At 46.8% G+C, this 12252-nt stretch overlaps 1 protein-coding gene across 4 annotated transcripts in view; it reads right to left on the reverse strand.

Annotated features, from left to right (window-relative positions):
* The window catches only part of LOC147099456 (cytokine receptor common subunit beta-like), a 63571-nt gene that overhangs the window by 6746 nt on the left and 44573 nt on the right, over positions 1–12252 (reverse strand). For 3 of the 4 annotated variants that reach the window (XM_085969630.1, XM_085969627.1, XM_085969626.1), the window contains exons 9-13: positions 10486–10622; positions 8602–8788; positions 5544–5628; positions 2620–2689; positions 1134–1246 (exon numbers count right to left, since the gene is read on the reverse strand). In XM_085969630.1, the coding sequence (XP_085825756.1) occupies positions 1134–1246; positions 2620–2689; positions 5544–5628; positions 8602–8788; positions 10486–10622 (592 nt within the window). The remainder of the gene's footprint in view (positions 1–1133; positions 1247–2619; positions 2690–5543; positions 5629–8601; positions 8789–10485; positions 10623–12252) is intronic. The other variant, XM_085969628.1, reaches the window with a different exon arrangement.

Below are 12252 nucleotides of genomic sequence, written 5' to 3' on the forward strand. Positions count from 1 at the left end.
CCCTGCACTACCTGCCTGCACCTAGTACTCTGCCTGTTGGTCACCCGTTCCCTTTCTTCCTGTCCAACCTGCAATATAAATGCTAATCCCAGGGGTGAAAGGACAGAGTTCTGTGGAGTGCAGATAACAAACAACACTTACTTGCATTTATATAGCGCCTCTAACGTAATGAAGCACAATCAGAAACAAATTGACACCGAGCCACGTAAGGAGATATTAAGACAGGTGACAAGAGGTGGGTTTTAAGGAGCGTCTTAAAGCCGGAGAGAGAGGTAGAGAGGCGGAGAGGTTTAGGGAGGGAACTGCAGAATTTAGGAGACAGCTGAAGGCACGGCCGTCAATGGAGGGGCAATAGGAACATAAGAAATAGGTGCAGGAGTCGGCCATACAGCCCCTCGAGCCTGCTCCGCCATTCAATAAGATCACGGCTGATCTTCGACCTCAACTCCATTTTCTCACCCGATCCCCATACCCTTAATTCCCTTAGAGTCCAAAAATCTATCGATCTCAGCCTTGGATATACTCAATGACTGAGCATCCACAGTCGCCTAGGGTTGAGAATCCCAAAGATTCACAACCCTCTGAGTGAAGAAATTCCTCCTCATCTCAGTCCTAAATCTCCGATGCCTTATTCTGAGGTGACGACCCCTAGCTCTAGACTCTCCAGCCAGGGGAAACATCCTCTCAGCATCTACCCTGTCAAGCCATCTCAGGATCTTACATGTTTCCATGAGATCACCTCTCATTCTTCTAAATTCCAAAGAGTATATACCATTCTACTCAATCCCTCCTCATAGGATGAAAATCGGGGATGCACACAAAGCAAGTGTTGGAGGGACGCAGAGTTCTCGGAGGGTTGTAGGGCAGGAGGAGGTTACAGAGAAAGGGAGGGGGCGAGGTGACCAAGTGGGGCTGGGCATTCATTTTCAGTGTGCTGCAACACGATGTGTGTAGTGGAACATGTCATAGGTCCATGGACAGCATGATGTCCCCAATTCTTGTTGGAAATGGCAGCTTGCGGGGAGAAGAATCATTGAGAGGGGCAAGTCAAAATTGATCTCTCTCATGCACTTTCTAGTGAAGTGATTAGCACGAAACATTGGCAGGCAGCTGGAGTAAATGAAAGAACTTACTTTGGAATGACCTGAGGAAGTGCATCAGATGGCTCATTGGTCACAACTTGGCAGATTTGGCCTTCTTCCAAAGTTACGGGTTCCACAAGTGCCGAATGAACCAGCAGCCCTCTCTAAAAGGAGAAAGGATCACATACATGTCAACAAGTCATACATGTCAGACAGAATTGAAATGGTACTGCCAACATGTCATACAGCGCACGCAGTGTCTGCCACCATGATGTAGCACGGGTGCTATAGCGTGATGACTGGCATGATGTTCAGGAATGACTGTGCAATGAGATCTCTTGAATCCTAGTGGCCTTTCCTACTTTGCCATTGATAAACAAGTTAACTGATCTCAGAGGGCACCATTTGGAACAATACAATCGGCCTCAGTGACCTCGTTGATATGGGCCATTATCAAATCATAGACTCATAGAATGGTTACAGCACAGTGCTCGTGCCAGCTCTCTGCAGGAGCACTTCAGCCAGTCCCACTCCCTCGCCCTTTCCCCGTAGCCCTGCAAATTTATTTTCTTTCAGGTACTTATCCAATTCCCTTTTGAAAGCCACGATTGAATCTGCCTCCACCACCCTTTCAGGCAGTGCATTCCAGATCCTAACCACTCGCTGTGTAAAAAAGTTTTTCCTCATGTCGGCTTTGGTTCTTCTGCAAATCACCTTAAATCTGTGTCCTCTGGTTCTCGACCCTTCCGCCAATGGGAACAGTTTAACTCTATCTACCACGTCGAGACCCCTCATGATTTTGAACACCTCTATCAAATCTCTGCTCAACCATCTCTGCTCCAAGGAGAACAACCCCAGCTTTTCCAGTCTATCCACATAACTGAAGTCCCTCACCCTTGGAATCATTCTTGTAAATCTTTTCTGCACCCTCTCTGAGGCCTTTACATCCTTCCTAAAGTGCGGTGCCCAGAATTGGACACAATATTCCAGTTGAGGCCGAACCAGTGTTTTATAAAGGTTCATCATAAACTTCCTTGTTTTTGTACTCTCTGCCTCTATTTATGAAGCCCAGGATCCCGTATGCTTTTTTAACCGCTTTCTCAACCTGCCCTGCCACCTTCAATGATTTGTGCACACATACACCCAGGTCTCTCTGTTCATGCACCCTCTTTGGAATTGCACCCTTTATATTGCCTCTCTTCATTCTTCCTACCAAAATTCATCGCTTCGTGCTTTTCTGTGTTAAATTTCATTTGTCCGCCCATTCCACCAGCCTGTCTATGTCCTCTTGAAGTCTTTCACTCTCCTCCTCACTGTTCACTATACTACGGACGATATAAGACCTGAAGGTGTATTGGATAAATGACGTAGGACCTGAAAGTATGTTAGATTCATAGAGCAGGTCATACGGTATCACCAGGTTATATTTTACGTGGATTTTTGCTACCCTAATATATGAATGTACAGGTGCCCACAACCCGTGCTTTTGCATTACACAACTAGTAGAGGTCGCTCTAGAGCAATGAAAAACAAATACCTGGCTCACTTTGTGGAAAAGTTTGCTCTTTGCTGGGTCAGGAATACTGTCCAACCAAGATCTCTTCTTCCTGTAATACGTAGAACAAACAAAAAACCAAAAATTATTGAAACAAGAAGACTCGAGGTGTTTGAGTTCTAGTAATACATAGAATTCCATAGAATTCACAGCACAGAAACAGGCCATTCGGCCCAACTGGTCCGTGCCGGTGTTTATGCTCCACACCAGCCGCCTCCCACCCCCTCTTCATCTCACCCAATCAGCATATCCTTCTATTCCTTTCTCCCTCATGTGCTTGTCCAGCTTCCCCTTAAATGCATCTATGCTATTCGCCTCAGCTAAGCAGCCCACTTGATAGGCACCCCGTCCACCACCTTAAACATTCACTCCCTCCACCACCGACGCACCGTGGCTGCAGTGTGTACCATCTACAAGATGCACTGCAGCAACTCGCCAAGGCTCCTTCAGCAGCACCTCCCAAACCCGCGACCTCTTCCACCTAGAAAGACAAGGGCAGCAGGTGCATGGCAACACCACCACCTCCAAGTTCCCCTCCAAGTCACACACCATCCTGACTTGGAAATATATCGGCCGATCCTTCATCATGGCTGGGTCAAAATCCTGGAACTCCCTCCCTAACAGCACTGTGGGAGCACCTTCACCACACGGGACTGCAGCGGTTCAAGAAGGCGGCTGACCACCACCTTCTCGAGGGGCAATAAATGCTGGCCTTGTCAGCGACGCCCACATCCCGTGAATGAATCAAAAAAATCTACTTCATGTGGCAGCGAGTTCCACATTCTAACCAGTCCCTGGGTAGAGACGTTTCTCCTGAATTCCTTATATTGATGACCCCCAGTTTTTAATACCCAAGGAGTGATTCCAAGTGACCAGTTTACATACTCGAGCTGATTACAAGGCATTAATTTTATCAAGGATTTCAGATGGTTCACTTGTAAGATAATGATTACCTGAGAATTTGCCAGATGTACTCTAATTGAGGAGCCCATGTATCTGTGTGTAGACTAAAGGATACTCCGACAGCACATTGATTGGAATCTAGTTGAGGAGCTTGGAAGGTTTATGTAGAAAATAATGGACACCTTAGAGTGAGTTAGGTTCTGGCATTTAGGTGTTTTATGTATGGTGAACAGCTGTTGCTGATGATTCTGATGTTCCCATTTACACCTCCTCACCCTGACCTCTCTGTCACGGCCTCCTATGCTGTCCCAATGAAGCTCAACATAAGCTCGAGGAACAGCACCTCATCGAAACATAGAAACATAGAAGATAGGAGCAGGAGTAGGCCATTCGGCCCCTCGAGCCTGCTCCGCCATTCAATGAGATCATGGCTGATCATCCAAATTCAGTACCCTGTCCCTGCCTTCTCCCCATATCCCTTGATCCCTTCAGCCTTAAGAAATACATCTAACTTCTTCTTGAATATATTTAATGAATTGGCCTCTACTGCCTTCTGTGGTAGAGAATTCCACAGGTTCACCACTCTCTGGGTGAAGAAATTCCTCCTCATCTCAGTCCTAAATGGCTTACCCCTTATCCTTAGACTGTGACCCCTGGTTCTGGACTCCCCGACCATTGGGAACATCCTTCCTGCATCTAGTCTGTCTAGTCCTGTTAGAATTTTATAAGTTTCAATGAGATCCCCTCTCATTCTTCTAAACTCTTGCGAATATAAGCCCAATCGACCCAATCTCTCCTCATACGTCATTCCTGCCATCCCAGGTATCAGTCTGGTGAATCTTCGCTGCACTCCCTCCATGGCAAGAACATCCTTCCTCAGATAAGGCGACCAAAACTGCACACAATACTCAAGGTGTGGTCTCACCAAGGCCCTGTACAACTGCAGCAAGACATCCTTGTTCCTGTACTCGAATCCTCTCGCTATGAAGGCCAACATACCATTTGCCGCCTTAACCGCCTGCTGCAGTTTCTTTCAATTCTTTCAATTAGGCACTTTACAGCCTTCCGGACTCAACATTGAGTTCAACAATTTCAGATCATAACCTCTGCCCCCATTTTTTCACATGGCTGCTGTTGATTCTGATATTCCCATTTACAACTCCTCTAGACCCATCTTTTGTTTCTTTACTTGTCCCATGAACATCTCCTTTTGCCTTGCACCATTGTCCCTTTGTCATTTAATCTCTCTTGCCTCCCATCCTATCACAGACCTTCCCTTTTGTTCTTTCCTCCCCTCCCCACGTTCCCTGCCTCTGTACTTGCTTAAAACCTGTTGCATCTCTAACTTTTTCCAGTTCTGACGAACAGTCATCAACCAGAAATGTTAACTCTGTTTCTCTCTCCACAGACGCTGCCTGACCCGCTGAGTGTTTCCAGCATTTTCTGCTTTTATTTCAGATTTCCAGTGTCTACAGTACAGGAAACTCTTTTTTACCCGGCACCGACGGGACCGGCGTGGTGCCGGTTTATCAAAAAGTCCGGATTACAGAGAGGTATAGTAAAAGGTACGAGAACCCATACACAGCAACAGAACAAGGCTTCCCTGTTGCTTAGCAACAGGTGCAGGAACCCCGGCCACAAGATCCAGGCATCCCTGTTGCTTAGCAACAGGTGCAGGAACCCCAGCCACAAGATCCAGGCGTCCCTGTTGCTTAGCAACAAGTGCAGGAACCCCAGTTACACAGCCACAGATCCAGGAATGGCCACTAATATGAAGTAAAACTTACCTGAACCTACTCCTGAACTTTGCTGGTTAACAGAGATTCCCGGTTATTTGGGTGCCGGTAAATCGAGAGTTTCCTGTATCTTGTTTTATGTATCGTATATTGAGTGGATTTCCAGATCTCCAGCGCCTGAGAAATCCGAGGCATTCGAGCGAGCCACAGCAGGAAATCTAATCGAGGGGCTCAGATAGTTTAGATATAAGGAATAATGGACTTTACCTTTTGAGCAAGCAGAGGAAGGGTGGAATCGAGATGATTATCATCACCAGCACAACGCATGCCAGAACAACGAAAAGCTCAGTATCTAAATAACACAAAGAAATGTATTGAATGAAACTTTCATTAAACTGATTGGGTTCGAATTTCCAAGCCCCGTGGAGGCGGGTTTGGAGGCGGGAGTAGTGGGAAAATTGCAGAATTGGGGGACAGGAACCCATCCCGCCCCCAACCCGCCTCCGTGCCAATGTCCCAGGAGGCGGGTGCCCGACCTGTGCTGGGAGCCGCCTCCCCGAGGCGGGAAGGGGGATTAGTGCCAATTTACTGCCTGTTAATAGGTAGTTAACAGGCAGTTTTTTGCCTAATTCCTATTTTTAGCCCTGAAGCGTGGGTTTCCCGACGGCTCCGAACCACGGCAAGTTAGCGAGGCGGACCGTCGGTCTGAAGGGGTCGAGATGTCTGTTGTGCAGGTGAGTGATGGGTGCATGTGTGCAGAGGTAAGTGTGTGAGGTAAATGTAAAGTGTTTTAATAAGTTTTACTTACCTTTACTTTCTCCTGCAGGCTTCCTTCCTTCAGTTCTCGGGAGTCCCTCAGCTCACCGGCACAGAAAGCCGAATGGCCGCTGAACTGTCAAAAGCTGCAGCCTCTGCTTTCTGGTCTGGAGAGATCTCTAACTGAGTCTGAGTAGAAGGACTCAAGTTAGAAGACAGATTGTCAGTGTTTGACAGCTTCACAGAGCTGTCAAACGCTGATTTTTCATCTGTCAAAAGCTCTTGACAGATGAAATGTCAATCAGTGACATCACCAGTAACCAGGTGTCCCTTAATTGAACGTATAATTTATTATTATTGAATGTATAATTTATTATTATTTATTACTGTTGTTTTATTTATTATTACTGTATTTCTATTAGTATTTTATCATTGTTATGCCATATTTATTCCAATGTTGGGAGGACTTGTAAAAATCAACATTTCATTGTGCAGTACACACGTCTGCTGCATATATGACAAATAAAAATTGAATTGAATTGAATTGAATTGAATTGGCCTGCTGAGCCCGCTGGGCGGGCTTAACAAGGTCAATCAAGGGAAAATAGCGTGGGTTGGCCACAAGTCGATGGAGGCGGGACTACAACCCAAAAAGTGGGAGTCCCGCCTCCATCACATCCCCATTGATAAACTCGAGCCCATTTTCTTTGTAATGCTCCTTTAAGAGAGCCTTGCTTTTATGTGGCCCTTACACTGTCCGCTAAGTTCTGGTTCTGTACCGTGATTGTACTGCACTGCACACAATGTTTTCGGAAGAAGTGCCTCGATGATGGCTACAATTGTGTAGGAAAAAATGAACAATTTATATTTTAATGTTTTATACGTGAACACACTGTGCCATGGAATGGTGGAGTGGGGGTTTATATCCATGGGTGAGGGTCATTTTAACTTTTTGGCAATATTGGTTTGACTGCCCGTTCAAACCACGTTGCCCAGTGTCCAAACTCGCACCAAGTCCCGTTCGCCCATCACCCTCTGTGCTCGCTGAGCTACATTGACTCCCGGTCCACGAACACCTTGATTTGAAAAGTCACATCCTTGTGTTCAAACCCCTCTGTGGCCCTCGCCCACTCCCTAGCTCTGTACCCTCCTCTCAGCCCTACAACCCTCCGAGAGCTCTGCACTCCTCCAATTCTGGCCTCTTGAGCATCCCCGATTTTCCTCGCTCCACCATTGGCGGCCGTGCCTTCAGCTGCCTGGGTCCCCAAGTGCTGGAATTCCCTCCCTGAAGCTCTTCGCCTCTCTCTCCTCCTTTAAGGCATTCCTTAAAAATCTACCTCTTTGACCTAGCTTTTGGTTACCTGCCCGAACATCTCTTTATGTGGCTCGGTGTCAACATTTTGTCTGATAACGCTCCTGTGAAGCAACTTGGGATGTTTTTACTACATTAGAGGCGCTGTATAAATGCGAGGTGTTACTGTTGTTAGACACCTCTCCCGATTTTCAATTTAATTGAAGTATAATCACTGCACTAATCTGGCATTGCTTGTTTGACACTATCGCCAACCATGGTTCCTCATATGTGGATTGCAATCTCAGCTCTGGCGTATGGCACAGCTCCAAGCACAGACCCAACGCTTTCTCATGGGGAGAGTGGAAGGGAATGTTTCAGGGAGGATTCTGCTGGCTGCCATTTTGGGGCCTGTAACTGGGCTAACATTACCAGAGGCCTACTACCAGGTTCTCGGCTCGCATGGTAGCTGCGGGGGACCGAGAGAGGAGAAAAGGGGAAGAAAATCATAAACGCCTTAAAAAAGAAAGAAGCAACAATGTTTGAACGTCCAAACCAGCTATAATTTTCATTTAGGGGATTTTCGAGATGGTGGCTAGCTGTGTGTGGAGAGAGGTGAGGGGGGCCAGTTACAAATGATTACAAAGTATTTATAGCGCAGAAACAGGCCATTCGGCCAAACCGGTCCATGCTCCACACCAGCCTCCTCCCACTCTTCTTCATCTCATCCTATCAGCATATCCTTCTATTCCTTTCTCCCTCATGTGCTTATCTGGCTTCCCCTTAAATGCATTTGTGCTATTTGCCTCAACCGCTCCCCATGGGAGCGAGTTCCACATTCTCACCACTCTCTGGTTGAAGAGGATTCTCCTGAATTCCCTATTGGATTTATCGGTGACTATCTTATATTTATGGCCCCTAGTTCTGGTCTCCTTCACAAGTGGAAAGACCTTCTCTACATCTACCATATTTCATAATCTTAAAGACCTCCATCAGTTCACATTAACAATGGGGAATATTGTTGCTGCAAAGAGGATATTGGAGAGGTACACAGTGCAAATGACGCACAATAATAAAATACTTTTCAGTAACGTCCGAGTAAATTATTCTACACCTGTTGTATAAACAGTATACTTTGAGGGCTATGAGATACCTAATTTATCCTTCTAATAAGACTTTGAAAGTCATCAATTCTAACATTGCTTTTTTACTTTGATAAAATAAAATGACCATTGCAAGAAGAAACTATCAGGATTCAGTTGTATTCTGCCTACGTACCAGCGTTAGTCTCCAATGTGACCTCCTTGCTCCAGTCACTCCATGGTCCAAGGTAGCAATTGGGATCGCCTCGTAGACATACTACCTTTGCCCTCACTCTTATGCAATATTTACTGGAAGCGTCCAGTGATTCCTTTTGGAGCATGAATGATTTGTTGTCCTGGGGAATCCTTAGCACTTTGGCATTCTGGCACAAGAGAAAACAAGTGATACTGTAATTGACAATGTTCTATTGGTATGGATTGCTGTTTCAATCTGTTTCCATGTGAGGACTTCTTACCGAGAAATAATGGGACTTCTGATATTTAAAGTTAACCATAACTTTACATAAAATTACACTTGAAATTTCATAGCGTCATTATTCCTGTTGTAACCAAAACCCCATTCAATCCAAAACCAGCAATGGTTCAGAAACGTTTGTTAGTATTTTCCAACCTGCTGCTTTTGTGAGGCTATCAGAGCCATTACTCTCTAACGCTCTCTCTCTCTCACACACTTACACACACACCTCACATACACAAACACGCACACAAACACGCACACACACCTCACATACAGACACGCACCTCACACACACACACACCTCACACACACACACACCTCACACACACACACCTCACACACACACACACACCTCACACACACACCTCACACACACACACACACACACACACACACACACACACCTCACACACACACACACCTCACACACCCACACCTCACACACACACACACCTCACACACACACACCTCACACACACACACCTCACACACACACACACCTCACACACACACACCTCACACACACACACACCTCACACACACACACACACACACACCTCACACACACACACCTCACACGCACACACCTCACACGCACACACCTCACACACACACCACACACACACACACCTCACACGCACACACCTCACACACACACCACACACGCACACACCTCACACACCTCACACACACACCACACACACACACACCTCACACACACACCACACACACACACACCTCACACACACACACCTCACACACACACCACACACACACACCTCACACACACACACCTCACACACACACACCTCACACGCACACACCTCACACACACACCACACACACACACACCTCACACACACACACCTCACACACACACCACACACACACACACCACACACACACACACACACCTCACACACACACACCTCACACACACACCTCACACACACACACACCTCACACACACACACACCTCACACACACACCTCACACACACACACCTCACACACACACACCTCACACACACACCACACACACACACACCTCACACACACACACCTCACACACACACACCTCACACACACACACACACACACACACCTCACACACACACCACACACACACACACCTCACACACACACCTCACACACACACACCTCACACACACACACCTCACACACACACACCTCACACACACACACCTCACACACACACCTCACACACACACACCTCACACACACACACCTCACACACACACACCTCACACACACACCTCACACACACACACCTCACACACACACACACCTCACACACACACACCTCACACACACACCTCACACACACACACCTCACACACACACCTCACACACACACACACCTCACACACACACACCTCACACACACACCTCACACACACACCTCACACACACACACCTCACACACACACACACCTCACACACACACACACCTCACACACACACCTCACACACAGACCTCACACACACACAAACACACACATACACACACCTCACACGTGCACACACGGCGAAGGCGGCCCTGAAGACCTATGCCTGTCACTGATGTATGATTGCAACTTACATTCCAATGTTCTTGCACCTTCTTATAGTGGATTTCATATTCTGTGTGGTATTTAGTGGTCGTGTTGTGCATGCTTAGTTTATATCTCCCATCAGGCAGAGGCTGTACGGTCAAGATGGAAGGGGGATTTGCTTTAACTGACAAGAAAAGACAAAAACAAATGAAAGCATTTCACCCTGCACTGCGGCTTCAACTTAGAATTGGGCGATTGTGCTAAGTATTGGGGTGACACTCAAAGGACAGTAGACCGCTATGTTCTCCAAATCTCCTCCTTCTATCTTAGGCTAATTTGGGCTGCAAACCTATTCCACAATATAGAAATTCCTTACAGCTTTTACATTTGTATTAATGTGGCTGGTGTCCCCCATTGTTCCCCACTGTTCTCCCTCTCTGTTCCAGTGTCAGCCCTGGCTCAGTGAACAGCACACTCGCCTCTGAGTTAGACGATTGTGGGTTCAAGTCCCAATCCAGAGACTTGAGCACAAAAATCCAGGCTGACACTCCAGTGGAGTGCTGAGGGAGTGCGGCACTGTCCTAGGTGCCATCTTTTGGATGAGACATTAAACCGAGGCCCCGTCTGCTTTCTCAGGTGGATGTAAAAGATCCCATGGCACTATTTCGAAGAAGAGCAGGGGAGTTATCCCCGGTGTCCAGGGGCCAATATTTATCCCTCAACCAACATAACAAAAACAGATGATCTGGTCGTTATCACATTGCTGTTTGTGGGAGCTTGCTGTGCGCAAATTGGCTGCCGTGTTTCCCACATTACAACAGTGACCCCACTTCAAAAGCACTTCAATGGCTGTAAAGCGCTTTGAGACGTCCGGTGGTCGTGAAAGGTGCTATATAAATACATGTCTTTCCCCTGGAAGGTATAGGTTTTTCTTGGCATCTCCTGGTACCTCAAAAAAGAGTTCACATGCAAGCCTGGGCAATTAGTGAAGACCATCGCAGTCAATGCTTATCTGTCCCTTACCCTAAAGTCCACACCCAACAGGGTCGCTGGACAGCCATCAAGAATTGGAGTTTTCTTTCCCCTGTCTAGCGTAGAGATACCGAGGATCAGTGTGGTGCTGGACTGCATAGCTCAGCTCCATACTGTACGCACAAACTAGGAACATAGGAACAGGAGGAGGCCATTGAGCCCCTCGAGCCTGTTTCACCATTCAATGAGATCATGGCTGATCTGCGCCCTAACTCCATATACCCGCCTTTGCCCAATACCCCTTAATAGCTTTGGTTAACAAAAATTTATCAAGCTCAGATTTAAAATTAACAAGTGAAGTTAGGAAACACTTCTACACCCAAAGGGTGGTAGAAGTTTGGAACTCTCTTCCGTAAACGGCAATTGATGCTAGGTCAGAGTTCCAAACTTCTACCACCCTTTGTGTGTAGAAGTGTTTCCTAATTTTACTCTTGCAATGTCTGGCTCTAGTTTTTGGACTATGCCCCCGAGTCCTAGAAAGTGAGCCTTCAAAGGAACTCAGCCCTGATTACTGTTGTACACGGGCGAGATGACATACAAAAGGAGAGATCGTTCTCCATAGGAGCAAAAGTAAAATGGGAGAACGAATCAAAGGAGGCAACGTTAATAAGACCAGTCTCCTCTGGTCTTTCTCCTCCTGTTCCTTCAAAGCTCCGATCACACTGCCTGTTATTGCTCCTTAGACGTGGCTCAGTGGGTAGCACTCGCGCCTCTGTTCATGAAGGTTGTGGGTTCAAGTCCCACTCCAGAGACTTGAGCACAAAATTCTAGGCTGACACTCC

Source organism: Somniosus microcephalus, chromosome 28 (assembly GCF_052327205.1).
Source record: "Somniosus microcephalus isolate GS21.2 chromosome 28, FLI_Smic_1.0, whole genome shotgun sequence".
Lineage (NCBI taxonomy): Eukaryota > Metazoa > Chordata > Chondrichthyes > Squaliformes > Somniosidae > Somniosus > Somniosus microcephalus.